Source organism: Ranitomeya variabilis, chromosome 4 (assembly GCF_051348905.1).
Source record: "Ranitomeya variabilis isolate aRanVar5 chromosome 4, aRanVar5.hap1, whole genome shotgun sequence".
In the NCBI taxonomy this organism is placed as follows: domain Eukaryota; kingdom Metazoa; phylum Chordata; class Amphibia; order Anura; family Dendrobatidae; genus Ranitomeya; species Ranitomeya variabilis.
In genome coordinates, this window is record NC_135235.1 from 580,959,592 (window position 1) to 580,981,171 (window position 21,580).

Below are 21,580 nucleotides of genomic sequence, written 5' to 3' on the forward strand. Positions count from 1 at the left end.
TGATCTAAGGACTAGGATACATTTTTATGTCACTTGGAGAAGAAGGTATGCCATAAAAAAAGAGATCTGAGTAGATTATCTTGTGGTGGAAAAAGTGGTGTTGTGCCTCAACTGGTTAGATGGATTATCAAAGCCTTGGATGAACAGCTTATGTGCAGCATGGACAGAGGACGCTGGTGCAGCAAGATGGTCCAGAGGGTGTAGTAACTAAATGGTAACTGGATGAGAAGAATTGGAACCATGAGATATGATATAGAAGAGACGCCATAGCGCAATACAAGGGTAGAAAAAAGTCCTTACCAGAGTTCAGCAGGGTAATCACAAGGTTCAAATACTGCCAAGGATATAGCAAAATTGAGTAGTTATAAAGTCCAGGGTAGTACCCATCTGTGGTTTAACAGAGACCAGTAATGTAGTAGAGCTCAGTGTGTAAGGAGACTCAATGCAGAGATAGTCAGCCATACAGCAAGTTGAAAAAAGACTCAAGTCCATCAAGTTCAACCTCTCGCTACCTGTAATACATTCTCTATCGCTATATTATTTACAACCCACAATGCCATTTGTTGTGAGAAAAGCATCCATCCCTTTTGTAAATGCTCCTAGAGTATCTGCCATTGCTACCTCTTGCAATAAGGCATTCTACAGTCTGACTGCTCTAACAATAAAGAATTCTTTCCTATTTAGATGCTAAACTCGTCTTTCCTCCACATGTAATGAATGCCTCAAGGTCTTTTGTAAGGTTCTTGGATGAAATAAATCATGTGCCAGTCCTTTGTATTGGCCACACATGTATTAATACATTCAGTGAGTACGGAAAGTGTTGTGGATTCTGTTTTTGGGCTCCCTCTGGTGGTTACGGCTGGTACTGGGTGACTTTGGTGGGTTGCGGTCTCTGGTTTCCACCTGTCCATCTGAGGCTGGGTGTTTCCTATTTAACCTGGCTTTCCTGTCATTCCCTTGCCGGCTATCAATGTACTCAGATGTGCTCAGTTTGGTTCCTGACTACCTGCTCCCAGATCTCTCAGGATAAGCTAAGTTTTGTTTTTCAGTTGTTTGGTTTTTTGTCCAGCTTGCTAATTATGACTCTATGCTAGCTGGTAGCTCTAGTGGGCTGAGGTTCTCCCCATGTGCCATGAGTTGGCACATGGGTTCTTGTAATCTCAGGATGGTTTTTGATTAGGGTTTTTTGCTGACCGCTCAGACCCCTTTTGTATCATTCTGCTTTCTAGTTATAGCGGGCCTCAATTTGCTAAATCTATTTTCATCTCTATGTGCGTGCCTTCCTCTCATTTCACCGTCAATACATGTGGGGGGCAACTATACCTTTTGGGGTTCATTCCTCTGGAGGCAAGCTAGGTCTTTATTTCCTCTGCAGTGCTAGTTAGCTCTTAGGCTGGCGCGTGGCGTCTAGAATCAACGTAGGCACGCTCCCTGGCTATTTCTAGTTGTGTTTGTCAGGAGTAGGGCAGCGGTCAGCCCAGGTTCCATCACCCTAGAGCTCGTCCGTTATTTATGTTATTTTGCTTGTCCAGTGTGATCCCTAGCCATTGGGATCCATGACAGTATAGCCGGCCCACAAAGTGTTAATTGTTTGGGCTGAAGCAGGAGAAAAAGAAGTGTTTAAGGGAATTTTTTTTTTTTCCCCTCAGAGTTTTGCTGCCTAGCCCTTAATTGCTGTCTAGCTGCTTCTTACCTCCTCTTAACCCTTGAATGGCTCTGACCTTAGCTGTTTAACATGGATATCCAGAGTTTGGCTTCCAGCCTGAGTAATCTTGCTGCAAAAGTTCAAAACATACAGGATTTTGTTGTTCACACTCCCATGTCTGAACCTAGAATTCCTATTCCAGAGTTTTTTTCTGGAGATAGATCTACTTTCCTGAATTTCAGGAACAATTGCAAATTGTTTCTTTCTTTGAAATCTCGCTCCTCTGGAGACCCTGCTCAGCAGGTTAAGATTGTAATATCTTTCCTGCGGGGCGACCCTCAGAATTGGGCATTTGCATTGGCACCAGGGGATCCTGCATTGCTCAGTGTGGATGCGTTTTTTCTGGCACTGGGATTGCTCTATGAGGAACCTAACCTGGAGATTCAGGCTGAAAAGGCTTTATTAGCCCTCTCTCAGGGGCATGATGAAGCGGAAGTATATTGTCAAAAATTTCGGAAATGGTCGGTGCTTACTCAGTGGAATGAGTGCGCCCTGGCTGCAAACTTCAGAGATGGTCTTTCTGAGGCCATTAAGGATATTATGGTGGGGTTCCCTGCGCCTACAGGTCTGAATGAGTCTATGGCTATGGCCATTCAGATTGATCGGCGTTTACGGGAGCGCAAACCTGTGCACCAGTTGGCGGTGTCTTCTGAACAGGCACCTGAGACTATGCAATGTGATAGAATTCAGTCCAGAAGTGAAATTATAGGCGGAAAAATGGATTGTGTTTTTATTGTGGTGATTCAGCTCATGTTATATCAGCATGCTCTAAACGCACAAAAAAGGTTGATAAATCTTTTGCCATTAGTACTCTGCAGTCTAAGTTCATTTTGTCTGTAACTCTGATTTGTTCACTGTCTTCCATTTCCGTCGATGCCTATGTGGATTCGGGCGCTGCCCTGAGTCTTATGGATTGGTCATTTGCCAAACGCTGCGGTTTTAGTCTGGAGCCTCTGGAAGTTCCTATTCCTTTGAAGGGAATTGACTCTACACCATTGGCTATGAATAAACCGCAGTACTGGACACAAGTGACCATGCGCATGACTCCCGTTCATCAGGAGGTGATTCGCTTCCTTGTACTGTATAATTTACATGATGTACTAGTGCTTGGTCTGCCATGGTTACAAACTCATAATCCTGTCCTGGATTGGAAAACAATGTCTGTGTTAAGCTGGGGATGTCAGGGGGTTCATGATGATGCACCTCTGATTTCAATAGCTTCATCTACTCCTTCTGAGGTCCCTGCGTTTTTGTCTGACTATCGGGATGTTTTTGAGGAGCCTAAGCTCAATTCGCTCCCTCCTCATAGGGATTGTGACTGTGCTATAGAATTAATTCCTGGCAGTAAGTTCCCTAAGGGTCGTTTATTTAATCTGTCAGTGCCAGAGCATACTGCTATGCGGAATTATATTAACCCCTTCCCGACATTTGACGTACTATCCCGTCGAGGTGGGGTGGGCCCCCATGACCGCCGAGGGGATAGTACGTCATACGCGATCGGCCGCGCTCACGGGGGGAGCGCGGCCGATCGCGGCCGGGTGTCGGCTGCATATCGCAGCTGACATCCGGCACTATGTGCCAGGAGCGGTCACGGACTGCCCCCGGCACATTAACCCCCGGCACACCGCGATCAAACATGATCGCGGTGTACCGGCAGTACAGGGAAGCATCGCGCAGGGAGGGGGCTCCCTGCGTGCTTCCCTGAGACGATCGGTACAAGGTGATGTACTCACCTCGTACCGAACGTCTTCTCCCTGCAGGCCCTGGATCCAAAATGGCCGAGGGGCTGTATCCGGGTCCTGCAGGGAGCACTTCCGGGTCGGAGCAGGCTGCAGATGAAAGCTGCAGCCTGCTCCGATGAAAGTATGATCGCGGATCTGATAGAGTGCTGTGCACACTATCAGATCTGCGATCTGTGATGTCCCCCCCGGGACAAAGTAAAAAAGTAAAAAAAAAAATTTCCACATGTGTAAAAAAAAATAAAAAAAATTCCTAAATAAATAATAATAAAAAAAAAAATATTATTCCCATAAATACATTTCTTTATCTAAAAAAAACAAACAAAAACAATAAAAGTACACATATTTAGTATCGCCGCGTCCGTAACGACCCAACCTATAAAACTGGCCCACTAGTTAACCCCTTCAGTAAACACCGTAAGAAAAAAAAAAAAAAAACGAGGCAAAAAACAACGCTTTATTACCATACCGCCGAACAAAAAGTGGAATAACACGCGATCAAAAAGACGGATATAAATAACCATGTTACCGCTGAAAGCGTCATCTTGTCCCGCAAAAAACGAGCCGCCATACAGCATCATCAGCAAAAAAATAAAAAAGTTATAGTCCTCAGAATAAAGCGATGCCAAAATAATTATTTTTTCTATAAAATAGTTTTTATCGTATAAAAGCGTCAAAACATAAAAAAATGATATAAATGAGGTATCGCTGTAATCGTACTGACCCGACGAATAAAACTGCTTTATCAATTTTACCAAGCGCAGAACGGTATAAACGCCTCACCCAAAAGAAATTCATGAATAGCTGGTTTTTGGTTATTCTGCCTCACAAAAATCGGAATAAAAAGTGATAAAAAATGGTCACGTGTCCGAAAATGTTACCAATAAAAACGTCAACTCGTCCCGCAAAAAACAAGACCTCACATGACTCTGTGGACCAAAATGTGGAAAAATTATAGGTCTCAAAATGTGGAGACGCAAAAACTTTTTTGCTATAAAAAGCGTCTTTTAGTCTGGTTTCACACTTGCGTTTTTATCTGCATGCGTTTTTTAAAAAAACCACATGTGTGAAAAAATGCATGTAAACGCGGTAAAACGCATGCGTTTTTATAGAAAAACACAAGAAAACAAGAAAAAAACAAAAAACCCTAACCCTACCCCTAACCTGAAATACGTGGCACTGAAATACGTGGCACTGAAATATACGTTTATATACGTATATACGTATATAAGTGCCACGATATTTCAGTGGCCACGTATATAAGTGCCACGTATTTAAGTGCCACGTATTTAAGTGCCACGTATTTCAGTGCCACGTATTTCAGTGCCACGTATTTCAGTGCCACGTATTTCAGTGCCACGTATTTTTCAGTGCCTAAAATACGTGGCACTGAAATACGTGGCACTGAAATACGTGGCACTGAAATATCGTGGCACTGAAATATCGTGGCACTGAAATATCGTGGCACTGAAGTATTTACGTGCCACGTATTTTTCAGTGCCTGAAATACGTGGCACTGAAATACGTGGCACTAAAATACGTGGCACTAAAATACGTGGCACTGAAATATCGTGGCACTGAAATACGTGGCACTTAAATACGTGGCACTTAAATACGTGGCACTTAAATACGTGGCTCTTAAATACGTGGCACTTATATACGTGGCACCTATATACGTGGCACTTATGACTGTCAGAAAATGTTCAGTAAACAGTTAGGGGTGAGGTTAGGGGTAGGGTTTCAGGTAGAATTGGGGAGTTTCCACTGTTCAGGCACATCAGGGGCTCTCCAAACGCGACATGGCGTCCAATCTCAATTCCAGCCAATTCTGCGTTGAAAAAGTAAAACAGTGCTCCTTCCCTTCCGAGCTCTCCCGTGCGTCCAAAAAGGGGTTTACCCCAACATATGGGGTATCAGCGTACTAGGGACAAATTGAACAACAACTTCTGGGGTCCAAGTTCTCTTGTTATCCTTGGGAAAATAAAAATTTGGGGGGCTAAAAATCATTTTTGTGGGAAAAAAAATATGTTTTATTTTCACGGCTCTGCGTTGTAAACTGTAGTGAAACACTTGGGGGTTCAAAGTTCTCACAACACATCTAGATAAGTTCCTTGGGAGGTCTAGATTCCAATATGGGGTCACTTGTGGGGGGTTTGTACTATTTGGGTACATCAGGGGCTCTGCAAATGCAACGTGACGCCTGCAGACCAATCCATTTAAGTCTGCATTCCAAATGGCGCTCCTTCCCTTCCGAGCTCTGTCATGCGCCCAAACAGTGGTTCCCCCCCACATAGGGGGTATCAGCGTACTCAGGACAAATTGGACAACAACTTTTAGGGTCCAATTTATCCTGATACCCTTGTGAAAATACAAAACTGGGGGCTAAAAAATCATTTTTGTGAAAAAAAAAAATAATTTTTATTTTCACGGCTCTGCGTTAGAAACTGTAGTGAAACACTTGGGGGTTCAAAGTTCTCACAACACATCTAGATAAGTTCCTTGGGGGGTCTAGTTTCCAATATGGGGTCACTTGTGGGGGGTTTGTACTGTTTGGGTACATCAGGGGCTCTGCAAATGCAACGTGACGCCTGCAGACCAATCCATTTAAGTCTGCATTCCAAATGGCGCTCCTTCCCTTCCGAGCTCTGTCATGCGCCCAAACAGTGGTCCCCCCCCACAAATGGGGTATCAGCGTACTCCAGACAAATTGGACAACAACTTTTGGGGTCCAATTTATCCTGATACCCTTGTGAAAATACAAAACTGGGGGCTAAAAAAATCATTTTTGTGAAAAAAAAAATAATTTTTATTTTCACGGCTCTGCGTTATAAACTGTAGTGAAACACTTGGGGGTTCAAAGCTCTCAAAACACATCTAGATAAGTTCCTTAGGGGGTCTACTTTCCATAATGGTGTCACTTGTGGGGGGGTTTAATGTTTAGGCACATCAGGGGCTCTCCAAACGCAACATGGCATCCCATCTTAATTCCAGTCAATTTTGCATTGAAAAGTAAAATAGCGCTTCTTCCCTTCTGAGCTCTGCTATGCGCCCAAACAATGGTTTACTCCCACATATGGGGTATCGTCGTACTCAGGACAAATTGCACAACAACTTTTGTGGTCTAATTTCTTCTCTTACCCTTGGGGAAATAAAAAAATGGGGGTGAAAAGATCATTTTTGTGAAAAAATATGATTTTTTATTTTTACGGCTCTGCATTATAAACTTCTGTGAAGCACTTGTTGGGTCAAAGTGCTCAACACACATCTAGATAAGTTCCTTAAGGGATCTACTTTCCAAAATGGTGTCACTCGTGGGGGGTTTCAATGTTTAGGCACATTAGGGGCTCTCCAAACGCAACATGGCGTCCCATCTCAATTCCAGTCAATTTTGCATTGAAAAGTCAAATGGCGCTCCTTCCCTTCTGAGCTCTGCCCTGCGCCCAGGGCCGTATTTGCCACTAGGCACTCGAGGGCACGTGCCTAGGGCGGGGACAATGCAGGGGGCGGCACCTGAGCAAGTTTAAGAAAAAAAAAATTTTTTTTTTTTTTTTTTTTTTTGAAAGTCCGGGGTCGCCCCACCCAGGGGCGCCGCTATAATGAGGTGAGTTGAGCACTTCACCTCTAGCGGCATCCAGTCCCTCAAAACGGGGTGGCAGCACAGCGCCGCCCCCTGCAGTCAGATCAGATGTGCCGGGTACTAGCAGTAGCCATAAGCATGCCCAGGCAGCCAGGGAGACGAGCTACTTGAACGAACTAAGCACAGCCTGTGGGCGGGGACTGTGGCTGCTTGCCTGCATCTCCTGGGCCCTGTCACATGAAGGGGCCCACCGGGAGCCAGGGCCACTTCTGTGACATACAGAACACAGCATAGGAGCAGAGCAGTATAATGTCTGCTCTGCTCCCATCTGACGGAGACTCTGCAGGCTGCTAGCACAGTGGCCGGCTGCAGTCTCCCCCCTGCAGTGAATGGTTTCGCCCCTTCTGACCTGATCATGAAGCTTTTCCTGGCTGCGGTTCTTCCCTCTGTGCACGCTGGGATTGGCTCAGGCACGCTGGGTCCTAGTGCCCACATGTTGCATTTCACCAAGACACTTCCTGGTCCTGTCTGCAAACTTTATCAGTAAGGCTACGTTCACATTTGCGGTGTGCGCCGCAGCGTCGTCGCCGCATCAAAACGCATGCGGCGTGCGGCCCTATATTTAACATTGGGGCCGCATGGCGCCGCATGTACATGCGTTGTCATGCGTTTTGGTGCGTTGTACGCCGCATGCGGCGTTAGGGCGCACCTGTCAGGGCGCGGCAAACGCAACATGTTGCATTTTTTGGGCGGCGCAGACTTCGTAAAAAACGCATGCGTCGTGTTTGCGTCGTGTTTGCGTCGTCAATGCGGCTTTTTTCCCATTGACTTGCATTGACAACGCAGACGACGCAAGTACTTGCGTCGTGGTGCGTTGTACGACGCATGCGTTTTCCAATAAAAAATGCAAAACATTGTCTAGACTTTGTCTAGACACTAAAAAAACACTATATATATAAAAAAAAAGGGGGTTTGGCATTGTCTTTCACAAGGCTAGCTACAGAGAAGACTGACTGAAGGGAATCTGCTTTCCAAACATGTAAGTATATATTTCTCTTTGCATATTTTTTATTCTGTGTTTTATTTATTGATTTTGATTTAATTTGTGCAATGTTTGTTCTGTGCTATTGTACGGTTATGGCACTGTGGGTTGTATTGAAAAATTGTTTTTTTTAATCTGGTTTTGATGTACTTCTGGCGTTATATGCTGGCGTTTGTTGTCTTCGGCCTTGCTTGGTTTTGGGTTGTTCTGGTGTCATGCAGTTGGTCAATGTCTTTAAATTTGGCAGATTTTTTTTTGAAATTTCTGGTGCATGTCTTTTTCTGGTTTCTATTGTTGGGGGTAACCGTATGGCGTTTTTTATTGGCTCATGTCTTGCTGTGTTTTATTATGCTGTGGGCATTTTTTTTTCTTTCCTTGAGTGTCTTTTCTTGCTGGTGGGGGGGGCTACATTTATGATGTTTCATTTGTATTGTATTGTTCTGGGCTGCTATATGCCATTCTATTTTCAATTGTATTTTACCTTTTTTTGGGGGGGTTTAAACTCTGATGGTTTTACGTCGTTTTCCCTATGGCTTCCGTATGTATCTCCTTTCTTGAATGTTTCCATTGACAAGTGTGTAGTATGGCCTTTATATTAATAATTTTTTTTTGTTGGGGGCCTTTTTTTAAAAATTTATTGTGTTTTCTTTTCTATTTGACTATGTTTTATCTTTTGGGTTGCTGTATATTGTAACAGCGGTTGACCCGTAATGTTTATTGCTTATTATCTAGAATGGTATTTAGCGCCTTTTTCTGATGTATTTCTGTGGATGTCACCAGATGGTGTTGTTTTGGATCATGTCTTGTTGTAATTGTAAATTATGGCGTTCATTAGTTTGCTATTTCATTGTGCCTTTTTTTTTCTGTATTTATTTTTTTGATAATTTTGTAGCTTTTGAAAATTTTACATAGGTGTCTATTTTTGCTTAATTTTGTTTGGGTCTATTCTTGTATTGTTTCTTCGATTTTATTCTCTTGCAATGTATGGCATTGTGGTGTCGCTTTTTGAGTTTGCATTGTCCTATCAGTCAACAGTCAATTGTGGTTTTTTAATGTTTTGGGCCTATTTTATTGTATGTGGCATTGGATGTGATTTTTTGCTCATTTTTTCATTGCAGCACAAACTTGCAAGAATGCCAAGTTCTTCAGAACATAGCCAATCGGCGCGGGGGAGTGCGGTGAGTAATTATGTCCAGTTGCTTACTATTAGCTGCCATTTGTAGCATTGACAATAATTTTTGTATACAATTTTTCCAGGCTTCTTCAAGTGAGGGGGAAGGCAGTCAGCGGGAGCAGAGAGATCGGGGCCAAGATGTGGCGTCAGGCCGGCGAGTGAGTATTTTTTTTTTTTTATCTTTTTTTTTTCAGTAGCATCCTGCTGTGAGGAACATTACATTTGAGGAGCATCCTGCTTTCACTAGGGATGTTTACTAAGCTTAGGCCCCCGTCACACATACCAAGATCGCTAGCGAGATCGCTGCTGAGTCACTAGTTTTGTGACGCAACAGCGACCTCAGTAGCGATCTCGCTATGTGTGACCCGTACCAGCGATCAGGCCCCTGCTGTGAGATCGCTGGTCGTGTTGGAATGGCCTGGGCCGTTTTTTGGTCGTTGAGGTCCCGCTGACATCGCTGAAGTGGTGTGTGTGACACCGATCCAGCGATGTCTTCCCTGGTAACCATGATAAACATCGGGTTACTAAGCGCAGGGCCGCGCTTAGTAACCCGATGTTTACCATGGTTACCCGGGTGCTGCAGGGGGACTTCGGCATCATTGAAGACAGTTTCAACGATGCCGAAGTCGTTCCCCTGATCGTTGGTCGCTGGAGAGAGCTGTCTGTGTGACAGCTCCCCAGCAACCACACAACGACTTACCAACGATCACGGCCAGGCAGTATCGCTGGTCGTGATGGTTGTTAAATCACTATGTGAGACGGGGCCTTTATACATTATAGATTTTCAGGGCAGCAAGTATTGGGGGAAGGTAAAATAAAGTTGAACTCCCTGCACACAAACATTCCAAAACACAGGTGTAGAAAACATCAATATACATACATCAAATGGCAAAGGATAGGGCAGAGGTACCTATCATGCCAGGTGCTGGTGGTTGTTAATATTTGCATATTTTTAACCTATTTGTTTTCTAATTTTTCTAGGTTTCACAACGGGCCCAAGGAGAGAGTGTAGATGTGGACCTCCTTATTTCAAGCATCCAGGAGCGGGGCCCGTTGTGGGACAGCCGTGACCCTCGGCACATGGACCAGGTGGTGTCTAGGCGTTTGTGGGCAGAGGTGGCAAACTCGCTGTGGGATGGCTTTGACAGTGCCTCAGCGAAGGACAAAGGCACCTTTAGTGAGTATTGCAGATACGCTGCTATGACCCATCTTGCTAGGATAAACACAACCGTGTGTGATGCGATCAACGCCTACACTTTGCATCGCACACGGTTGTTTTATCCTTTTACAATGCTAAATATGTAACAATTTTTTTGTCTTTACATTAACAGTGAAAAAGTTGAGGACCAGATGGCGATCCATAAAGGACCGTTTCAATAAGGGGATTCGTGCTGAGGAGGAGCAAGCTCGGAGCGGTGCTGCTGCGTCAAATTCTGTGCCCTACAAGTACAACAGGGCCCTCCAGTTCCTAAGACCGGTCCTTACCCGCCGACAGTAAGTATTTTTGCCACATACCATATTGCACAGCCACATTGTACATTGCCCAGACACATAGCATATTGCACAGCCACATAGTACATTGCCCAGCCACGTACATTGTGCATCCACATAGTAGATTTCCAGGCCACTATATCGCAGCCACATAGTACACGTTCGAGCTACATATACACATAGTATATTTCCAAAGGAACATAGTATATTGGCCATCCATGTAGTCATCGTAGCATTTTGGCCATCCTTTAACCCTAGTGGAATGGTATATAGCCCATTAGTAATTTTTTGGGTTAGGCGTGAGTCATTGTAGTCCATGACAGGTTACGTTCTGAGTCAGGGTAGTTCTGATTGCAGGAATAATGATGACGTCTCGATCACATGATCCTAACGTCATGGCCATTCCTGCGATCAGATCAACAAAGTCTTTTTTTTAAAGTTTTTGGGTTTTTAAATTTTATTCTTGACTTTAAATTTTCTACTATTTTTTTTGACATAGGCATTATCTAGATTTGTTTTTTTAAGATGACAGGGGTATGCATTGCCTTTGCCAACTTGAATTAACAGTCATTATCTGCCGTCGGTATGTCCATGATTGTTATCGTGAGCCCTAATGCTCAGCTGGCGATAACAATCAGCAATTTATTATAGGCCACACAGACTGAGAGACAGGGGATTGTAATGTTTTGTTGTGTCATGTAATGTAAATTTTTTTACAGGAGTTGGCGTATGTGATAGTTTATTAATTGAAGACTAATTTTTTCCTTTTCTTTTCACAGGACACACAGCAGCACCCTCCAGCGAGCTCCCCCCTGTGAAGCGGAACTTCATGGATCGCCATCTGACCCGTCACAGCCCTCCCACAGCGGCAGCAGGCTTGCACCACCATCATCTGGAGAACCGGCTGCCGGTACATCAGGTTTTCCCCTGCCCGAGGCCTCTGGCGCACCTTCGTTCGGGAATTCCCGACAGCGCCAGCGGGCCTCGGACAGGCCAGCCATGCCCGAATTTTTGCACTTGAGCACGGTGTTCCAGAATGGTTTCAAGGCGATGACCGATAAAATGTCCAGTATCGAACGTCGCCTTGAAGCCATTGAAGCCGAGCTCTCAAATCCGGCAAAACATTTTTTAAGCACAATTGCTAAGGGCATGGTGGAAAACCTTACGCCGGAACTCCAGATTTCGGTGATGCAGGACTGCAACAATTCTTACGTGAGGGCTCTGCAGCAGTCTCGGGTCGCGCAGTCAGCGACACTGCCCGTAGTGCCGTCGCTGGCTAGCGTGACTCCGACTACTGCTGCAGAGTCACTCCAGCCACCCCACCCTGGTCCAAGTGCCGGGCGACGCCACCACAGGCACCATACCAGTGTGCGGCCCACTCCTGCTCCTGCCAGGCCCTCATCCTCCCGTAGGAGTGCTTCTGGGGGAGATGCCGCAGAAGGCAGGAAAAGAAAAAAAAAAACACATAAGAGGAGGCACACAGACACACACACAGAGGCACAGGTTCTGGCTGCTCCAGGACAGACACCATCTCGTCGTGGCTCTAGCCACAGCAGGAGCAGCCAGGGCCAACCAAGCCAAAAACGCAGGCGGCTTGTGTTGCCTCCTCCCTCCTCTACTGACGAGGCGGTCTCCCTAGTGTACCCTGCGGGGGGTTTGGACCTGCCATCAAGCCTCCTCGAGTATGGCGGCTCCTCCTCCTCCTCCTCCTCTACCACTCCCACTCCCAGGTCCAGAACTAGAAGCTACCGGTCACCGGTGGTAGCGGATGTTGATCCCCCCTCGGCTGTTGATACCCCCTAATTTTCTTTTCCCTTTTTTTCTGTTTCCCCTCAATAAAAATTTATTTTTTTGTATACAATATTTGGTCTTCTTTTCAAGTACACTGCTCGGTAATTCACTCCGTGCGTCGTTTATTTGTGCTTCAAACACCTCATATATGCAATGTCAGACAGTATTTTTGGATTTTTTAATTTGACCGTTTCTTTGGGTGTCTTTCATTGCTGTATGAGGTGTTTCCAAACACTAAAGTGTATGAGTTGTTTTCAAAGAAAAAGGGTATGTGTCCACGCTCAGGATTGCATCCGGATTTGGTCCGGATTTTAATTCAATATTTGTAGCCAAAACCAGGCGTGGGTAATAAATACAGCAGTGGAGCATATGTTTCTATTCTACTTTTCCTAATTGTTCCACTCCTGGTTTTGGCTTACAAATATTGATGAAAAAACCTGAGCAATTCAGGATGCAATCCTGAACGTGGACACATACTGTAAAGGTACCTTCACACTTAACAATGCTGCAGCAAAACAGACAACGATGCAATTCACTGCAGCATCGCTATTTGGGAGCTGGAGAGCGGTCTGTGTGACCGCTCTCCAGCGACCAACGATGCCGAGGTCCCCGGGTAACCATGTTAAACATCGGGTTGCTAAGCGCAGGGCGCACTTCCGATGTTTACCCTGGTTACCAGTGTAAAATGAAAAAAAAAAAAATATTCACAATCGCATCCCCCGGCGTCAGCTTCCCTGCACTGACTGAGTGACGTCCCTCACAGCAACGCTGTGCTGTGCATTCACTTTACGGCCGGCGCTCACTCAGTGCAGGAAGTGGACGCCAGGGGACGCGAAGATGAGTATATTTATTTTTATTTTTTAGTTTACAATTAACACTGGTAACCACGGTAAACATCGGGTTACTAAGCGCGACCATGCGCTTGGTAACCCGTTGTTTACCCTGGTTACCAGTGTAAAACATCGCTGGTATCGTTGATTTTGCTGTCAAACACAACGATACACGGCGATCTGACAAACAAATAAATATGGTATGGTATAAATTTTGTCTTGGAAGCAGGGTAGAAAATGTAAGAAAATTTTTTTATTAAAACACAACATTTTAAAAACAAAGGTTTCCAAGTTTTTTAGATAAGGCACATTTACATTGGTGAACTATTTTTAGCATAGTCACACCAGAATACAGTCCAACAGTTTATTACACCATTGAATCTTGCCATGACAGACGGCCAACATCTGACACAAAATAGGCCGCAAAACGGTCCCTCATCTGCGCAATTTCCACACTTGTCCTCAGAGGATGATCATGGAAATTGGGCAATGGGTTGGCTATGGTTTCATCCAGATCAACGTTCAGTCTCTCTTTGGCCAGAATAAAATTGTGGAGAACCACACACGCCTTCACCACCTCATCCACTGTCTCAGTTTTCAGATTAATGGCGGATCCTAATATCCGCCATTTAGAGACAAGGATGCCAAAGGCGCACTCCACAGTCCTTCTGGCCCTGGACAGTCTGTAATTGAACACCCTTTTCGTGTGGTCCAAGCCCCGACTTGAGTAGGGTTTCAATAGGTTGGCAGACATTTGGAATGCCTCATCCCCAACCACAACAAATGGCATCGCAGGGCCTTCGGTGTGGGGAAGAGGTCGTGGCTGGGGGAAATTGAAATTGTTGCCATATAATTTTTGGCCCATATCAGACTCTTTGAATGTGCGCGAGTCATTTGACCGGCCAAAAGCACCAATGTCGACTGCCAGAAAACGGCAGTCCGCACCGGCAATTGCCATCAGCACAGTGGAAAAATATTTTTTGTAGTTATAGAAAAGGGATCCACTTTTCCCTGGCTTGGTAATACGAATGTGCTTGCCATCCACCGCGCCAATACAGTTTGGAAACGAACACACTTCCTCAAATTTCTCGGCGTTGGCCAACCAGATATCGCTTGTAGGGACGGGTAAAAATTCTTCACGGAGGTTATCCCACAAAGCGCGGCAGGTCTCAGCAATAATTCCCGAGAGAGTGGAGACTCCAATCCGGAACTGAAATTGAAGGGATCGCAAGGTCTCTCCGGTAGCCAGGAAACTGCCAAGAAGATAAAGAAATTACATTAGTACATTGCAATTTATAAGGGTATGTCTCCACTGTCCGGAGACGCGGCGCTATCGTTGCAGCGGTGAAGCCGGTCGGCGATAAGCCCCGCCCCCTTCCTGGGACGCGATGGTGCCGGATGTGTACAGTACACATCCGGGATCATCGCACCCCTCGCCGTAGGGCCCTGTGATATACCTTGCGGGGACGCTGCGTCCCCGCAAGGTGTACGGACATGCTGTGTTCTGAAAAGACGCGCAGCATGTCCGGAGTCGCAGGGCCTCCGCGTGCGGGTTTCCACGCATAGTGGAGACGGGATTTCATAAAATCCCCTCCACTATGCTGGAACATCTGGACGCTGCTTGTTTGACGCTGCAGCGTCAAACAAGCAGCGTTTACTGACCGTAGAAACACAGCCTAAAAGTACATTGACCATACCACCCCCAAAAAAAATTAAGAAAAAAAAAAAAAAAAAGGGAAGATGTGAACGTAGCCGAACATATCTCAGTCATTCAAACAGCTACGTACCGTAGAGTCACCAGCAGCCGTTCCTCTGCGGAAATAGCTCTCCGGAGCTGAGTGTCCTGCCTGCTAATGGCTCCTTCCACCCGACGCAGAAGATACCGGAAGCTCTCCTGAGACATCCTGGTGTACTCGAAATATTTCTCCAGGTTCTCATTCAGTTCGCCAAACAAGCTATGGTATGCTCCACGGCTCTCCCGGACTTCCAAGATAGGGTGTATCCAAAATCGGCGATGAATCCATCTCCGTTTTTCTCTTTCTCTTTGATGAGCACAGGCGACAGCATAGGCATGAGCCAAGGCAAATTCCATCTCCATATCCATGACGATACTGTCCATGGGACGCTCCATCATGAATACCAGCAAAATGGGAGGAATTCATGTCTGCCATGGTATATATACACAATTACATAAACACCAACCCTCTTCTAGCCATTGGTGGTCCTTATCTATTGTGTAGACACTTTTTTTTGGGGGTGGGATGAAGAATGACTCACTGCTCAAAAAAACGCATGCGGCGCAAAACGCTGCGTTTTTTGTTGAAAACGCAACTGCGTTTACAAAAAACGCTGCGTTTTGCGCCGCATGCGTTGAATGCATGCGGCGCAAAACGCAGTGTTGTGTATGCGTTTTGCTGCGTTTTTGTTTGCGTTGTGCGTTGCGGCGACGACGCTGCGGCGCACAACGCAAATGTGAACGTAGCCTAAGTGCTGGGGATGGAACATTTTAGGCTTATTAAATTCAGGTATGTCACTGTGATGTGAATGTGAGACCATTGAGGTATTGTGGGAGCTGAAAGTGGGTGAGGGGGGACAGGGTAATGAGGGGGTGGATGTGAGACCATGGGGGTATTGTGGGGGAGGGAGACAGGGCACTGGGGGGTGAATGAGACTATGGGGGTGTTGTGGGCGCTGAAAGTGGGTGAGGGGGACAGGGTACTGATGGGGTGAATGAAAGATGATGGGGGTATTGGGTACTGAAGTGGGGGAGGGGAGGCAGGGCACTGGGGGGTAAATGTGAGACCATGGGGGTGTTGTGGGGGCTGAAGGTGGGTGAAGTGGGACAGGGCACCGAGGGGTGGATGTGAGATGATGGGGGTATTGGGGCTGAATATTATAATGTTTTGTTATGATATTATATGTACTCCATCATGTGATATTTGCTGTCTGGGGAGGCTGGAGATGGGGGGGGCAGGGGGCTTTTGATACGGACCACCTGGGTCTTTATGAGTATTAGTATAAGGAGCCGCATACAGTAACCAAGAGCTGCATCACATTTACAGCACCACTCCAGCATTATTATTTATTTCATTGCTGGAGCGGTGCTGAAAATCCGCGTCCCCTGCCCCTGTCTGATCCTCACCTTCTGGCGTTTTCATCTGTTTTTGTCTCCCCTCAGCTCCGTCTCCTGCAGTTTGTGGCCTGTCCGAGGCTCCAGTGTTTCATGAAGCGGCGCAGAGGTCACTAATCAATGTAAGTCTGTGGGAGCCTCGTTCTGGCCTCTTTCTCACTCTCAGGCTATGTGCACACGGTGCGGATTTGGCTGCGGATTCGTAGCAGTTTTCCATGCGGTGTACAGTACCATGTAAACCTATGGAAAACCAAATCCGCAGTGCCCATGGTGTTGAAAATACCACACGGAAACGCTGCTTTGTATTTTCCGCAGCATTTTACACCTGCTCCTGTATAGGAATCCGCAGGTGTAAAAACGCAGGCAAAATCCTCACAAAAAAGCAGGAAATCCGCGGTAAATACGCATGTAAAACGCAGCACATTTTACCTGTGGATTTTGCAAAAACTGTGCGGGAAAAATGCGCATACGAATCCGCAACGTGTGCACATAGCCTCATAGTCTTACATTGAGCGCTTGTGACATAGCTTCTCACTTCTGGCCAGTCAGAAGCTGCACTCACAAGTTTGAGCGTGCCACAAAATAGTGAATACACCGGAGGATGAGTAAATGACTGGGAATGGGGACCTGCGCTTAAAGCACCACTCCAGCGGTGGAAAAAAACCCTGCTAGAGTGGTGCTTTAATAATTTAATAATAAGCAATTTAATACTATAAAGTTGATAAAGGTTTGGAATAAATGTCTGCAGTCACTTTATGTGACTGCAGACTGCCAAATCATGGGAGCTGCGGGCCCATCATACTGTGTATAAGGAAGCTGCGGGTCCATCATACTGTGGTAAGGGAGCTGTGAGCTCATCATACTGTGATAAGGGAGCTGTGAGCTCATCATACTGTGATAAGGGAGCTGTGGGCTCATACTGTGTATAAGGGAGCTGCGGGCCCATCATACTGTGTATAAGGGAGCTGCGGGCCCATCATACTGTGTATAAGGGAGCTGCGGGCCCATCATACTGTGTATAAGGGAGCTGTGGGCCCATCATACTGTGTATAAGGGAGCTGCGGGCCCATCATACTGTGTATAAGGGAGCTGTGGGCCCATCATACTGTGTATAAGGAAGCTGTGGGCTCATCATACTGTGTATAAGGAAGCTGTGGGCTCATCATACTGTGATAAGGGAGCTGCGGGCTCATACTGTGTATAAGGGAGCTGCGGGCTCATACTGTGTATAAGGGAGCTGCGGGCTCATACTGTGTATAAGGGAGCTGCGGGCTCATCATACTGTGATAAGGGAGCTGTGGGCTCATACTGTGTATAAGGGAGCTGTGGGCCCATCATACTGTGTATACGGGAGCTGTGGGCCCATCATACTGTGTATACGGGAGCTGTGGGCCCATCATACTGTGTATAAGGGAGCTGCGGGCCCATCATACTGTGTATGAGGGACCTGCGGGCCCATCATACTGTGTATAAGGGAGCTGTGGGCCCATCATACTGTATATAGAGGAGCTGTGTGTCCATCATACTGTGTATAAGGGAGCTGTGGGTCCATCATACTGTGTATAAGGGAGCTGCGGGCCCATCATACTGTGTATAAGGGAGCTGTGGGCCCATCATACTGTGTATAGAGGAGCTATGGGCCCATCATACTGTGTATAGGGGAGCTGTGGGGGCCTTATACAGTGTATATGGAAGCTTTGAGCTCACCATACTGTGTATAATGGAGCAGTACATGAGGGACTTAGGGGACATTATTAAATGTAAAGTGGGCACTTCAGCATTATTGTATTGTTATAGGGGCACTCAGAGTATTGCGACCATCAGAGTTGCATATTGTCACAATATGGCGGTAAAATCAGTGTTCGTTTTTGTATATAGATTTATTTTCAATAACAGCGATGTCATATTCTGAGGTTCCCCTATCTTCACAATTAGAGTGCGCAACCGTCACTGTAATTCTCTCGTGCCCCCATCTATTCTCTCGTCCCCCCCCCCCCTCTGTTCTCTCGTCCCCCCCCCCCCCCTGTTCTCTCGTGCCCCCATCTAGTCTCCTATGCCCCTGGTATTATGCGCTTGTCACTGTCACTAGAATATAGCAGTGATGCCAGCAGGGTAAATCCCACGTCATAAATTGCTTCCTTAATATGACAATGGTACCAGTCCCCCCTGGCTGCCTGCTGTGTGCCCTCTTTGATATACACCAGGTAAGCACAGGAGCCACAGGCAGCAGGAGACTGTGTGACCATGAAGGTAAATAGAAGAGGATGTGTTATGTTTGTATTGTATCCTGCCTGGCATTAAAGGGGTTGTCTGAGATGGGGAAATATACAGTATATACATACTAGTTTATTTAAAATAAATCCTACACAGAGAGATATTGCTCTCCTGTCACCCCCGGAAATTCAGCCACAGACCTCTCTGGTGGTCGACAGCGGTTCTGGAAGTGATGACTGCACCATCTGGATGTCACAGAACAGATAAAACCTGTGATTAACTGCAGCGGTCAGGTGACTGTGAGGCTATGTGCACACGTATTTTTGAGAGCTGCGGATTTTTCCGCAGAGGATTTCAGAAATCCGCAGGTAAAAGGCACTGCGTTTTACCACGGGTTTACTGTGTTTTTTTTTTTTGGCGGATTTTGTGCGAATTTCACCTGCGGTTTTACACCTGAAGATTCCCATTATGGAGCAGGTGTAAACCGCTGCAGAAACCGCACAAAGAATTGACACGCTGCGGAATGTAAACCGCAGCGTTTCCGCACGATTTTTCCGCAGCATGTGCACTGCGGATTCCGTTTTCCATAGGTTTACATTGTACTGTAAACGCATGGGAAACCGCTGCGGACCCACAGCGGCGGATCCGCAATGTGTGCACATAGCCTTAGACGCTTCTCTGAAGGGGGGCCTGTGCCAGTCACCTGACAGTTGTGGGCTTTAATTTTCTCTTATTTTGCCAAATTTTCAAAAGAGTAAGGGATGGTCTTAAAAAATAAAATTGAAAACCCCCTATTACATTATTTAGTGATTCTCATTCGTGTCGGTGTTCCCCTCTGGTACCAAAAGTGATGTCGACCTGTGCATTATTTACATGACCGCTGCAGCCAATCACTGACCTCAGTCATTTGCTGTACATAATAGTACGACCACTGCAGCCTGTGATTAGTGGGGGTCAAATGGTGAAGGCCCCTGCAATCATTATTATTTATCGTACATCTGGATACAGATCTACAGTACGTAGCAATTAAAGGGGTGTTCAGGGCTGTAGACCTATTTCTGCACTCTATGTGACTTCAAACTACTGAATGCATGTAAAGAGTAAATGTAATGTAAATTGAATGTAAGTAAAGAGTAAACCAGATTTATTTATACTGATTTTACTATGGGGGGGGGCGCCATTTTGCAGTTCGCCTCAGGCAGCATAGAGGCTAGGTTCACCCCTGGCCCCACCCACCCACCTCAGTCTTGGCTGCTGCGGGGGGTCTCGGGCGCAGGGCCGCCATCAGGGCATTACAGCCCTGACTACTGTATGGGGCAGAAATGGGTGCTGTACCTTTAAGCAGCAGGCCCAAGTGTATCACGGTCCTGACGCGGGTCATGTGACACGCTGCGCGCTCTTATGTAGGAGCACTGGAGCAGACTGGAGGTGTGAGAGCCCTCAGGAATACTCCGCAGGTGACGGCACAGACAGGAGTTAACTGCTGTCAGCCCGAGGATTTCCTGTCTCCTCGGTAACAAGGAACCTTTCTGTGTCATCTGCGGGGGAAGTGTTTCAGTGCTGCACTTCTTGTGCTCTGCCAGTACTGTCCCCCATGTGGTGAGAAGGTGACTGGGGGGTTTGTACAGGGAGCATCAGGGGGGGTCTGAGGATATTGGGGGTCTCACCTCTGTGCTTGTCTGCCCCCTCAGATGTTGCCTGTCAGAGGGGGGACCCTGCTAAGGTCCATGGCTGCTGTCTGCAGGTAAGAGCCCTTCCGTCCTGTCTCAGCTGCTGTGGCACTATAAGTCTCAGCATGCACATACAGGGGAGACACAGATTGTGGTGATTTACACGTTTCAAGCTGGAAGACATTTTGCTTTTTTGTAGAGAAGCAGGACGGACATGTTTGTGGGAGACGATACTGAAGTCGGCGGTGAGCAGGGAGAGGAGGCGGGCAGTGTGTGAGGACTCAGGAAGCTGCAGAGAGGAGTGAGGTGAGAGAGGAGATGGGAGTCTGCTGATGTGAGTGAGGAGAGGGGAGACTGGTAAGGGGAGGAGATGAGAGGCTGGTAAGGAGAGATGAGAGGCTGGTGGGGGAGGCTGCTGAGGAGATGAGAGGCTGGAAAGGAGAGGAGATGAGAGGCTGGAAAGGAGAGGAGATGAGAGGCTGGAAAGGAGAGGAGATGAGAGGCTGGAAAGGAGAGGAGATGAGAGGCTGGAAAGGAGAGGAGATGAGAGGCTGGAAAGGAGAGGAGATGAGAGGCTGGAAAGGAGAGGAGATGAGAGGCTGGAAAGGAGAGGAGATGAGAGGCTGGAAAGGAGAGGAGATGAGAGGCTGGAGAGGAGATGAGAGGCTGGAAAGGAGAGGAGATGAGAGGCTGGAAAGGAGAGGAGATGAGAGGCTGGAAAGGAGAGGAGAGGCTGGTGAGGAGAGGCTGGTAAGGAGAGGAGATGAGAGGCTGGAAAGGAGAGGAGATGAGAGGCTGGTGTGGGGAGGCTGCTGAGGGGAGGAGATGAGAGGCTGGAGAGGGGAGGCTGCTGAGGAGAGGGGATGAGAGGCTGGAGAGGGGAGGCTGCTGAGGAGATGAGAGGCTGGTCTCATGCTGTATATGGGGAGGTTATGTGGGTCTCATGCTGTGTATGGGGAGGCTGTGTGGGGCTCATGCTGTATATAAGGGGCTGTGGGGGGTTTAAATATATATAGCGGGTGTCAGCATACTTCATTCTCAATATTAAGTGATACAATTAATACTAATTAAGATTGAGTAGAATTATTTTCATGCTATTTCATGCTCCACAACAGTCATGGTCTTTCATCTGGCCCCTCGGGGAAATAAATTGCCCACCCCTGATCTAGAGACATGGAGTGAGAAGCCCACAGACGATAGCAACAGATTAGTCCGTT

The 21,580-nt window shown here is 46.7% G+C and overlaps 1 protein-coding gene and 1 long non-coding RNA gene across 2 annotated transcripts; both read left to right on the forward strand.

Annotated features, from left to right (window-relative positions):
- The first annotated feature begins 9,251 nt into the window (after nt 1-9,251).
- On the forward strand, nt 9,252-13,015 carry LOC143768123 (uncharacterized). Its single transcript, XM_077256809.1, has 4 exons — nt 9,252-9,395; nt 10,219-10,414; nt 10,569-10,731; nt 11,508-13,015. The coding sequence occupies exons 1-4, from the start codon at nt 9,252-9,254 to the stop codon at nt 12,529-12,531; spliced, it is 1,527 nt and encodes a 508-aa protein (XP_077112924.1). The 3' UTR covers nt 12,532-13,015.
- A 6,997-nt stretch (nt 13,016-20,012) lies between these two features.
- LOC143769186 (uncharacterized) lies at nt 20,013-20,671 on the forward strand. The gene is made up of 3 exons (XR_013214251.1): nt 20,013-20,300; nt 20,385-20,437; nt 20,563-20,671. It is a non-coding gene; the product is annotated as an uncharacterized LOC143769186 (long non-coding RNA).
- The last annotated feature ends 909 nt before the right edge of the window (nt 20,672-21,580 follow it).

What these genes read in the sequence shown, in the direction of transcription:
- LOC143768123 (XM_077256809.1), top strand. Translation starts at nt 9,252, where the DNA reads ATGTCCAGTTGCTTACTATTAGCTGCCATTTGTAGCATTGACAATAAT. An exon ending in GAAGGACAAAGGCACCTTTA is followed by an intron (nt 10,415 to 10,568) that starts GTGAGTATTGCA and finishes TTACATTAACAG; the next exon opens with TGAAAAAGTTGAGGACCAGA. An exon ending in CCGGTCCTTACCCGCCGACA is followed by an intron (nt 10,732 to 11,507) that starts GTAAGTATTTTT and finishes TTCTTTTCACAG; the next exon opens with GACACACAGCAGCACCCTCC.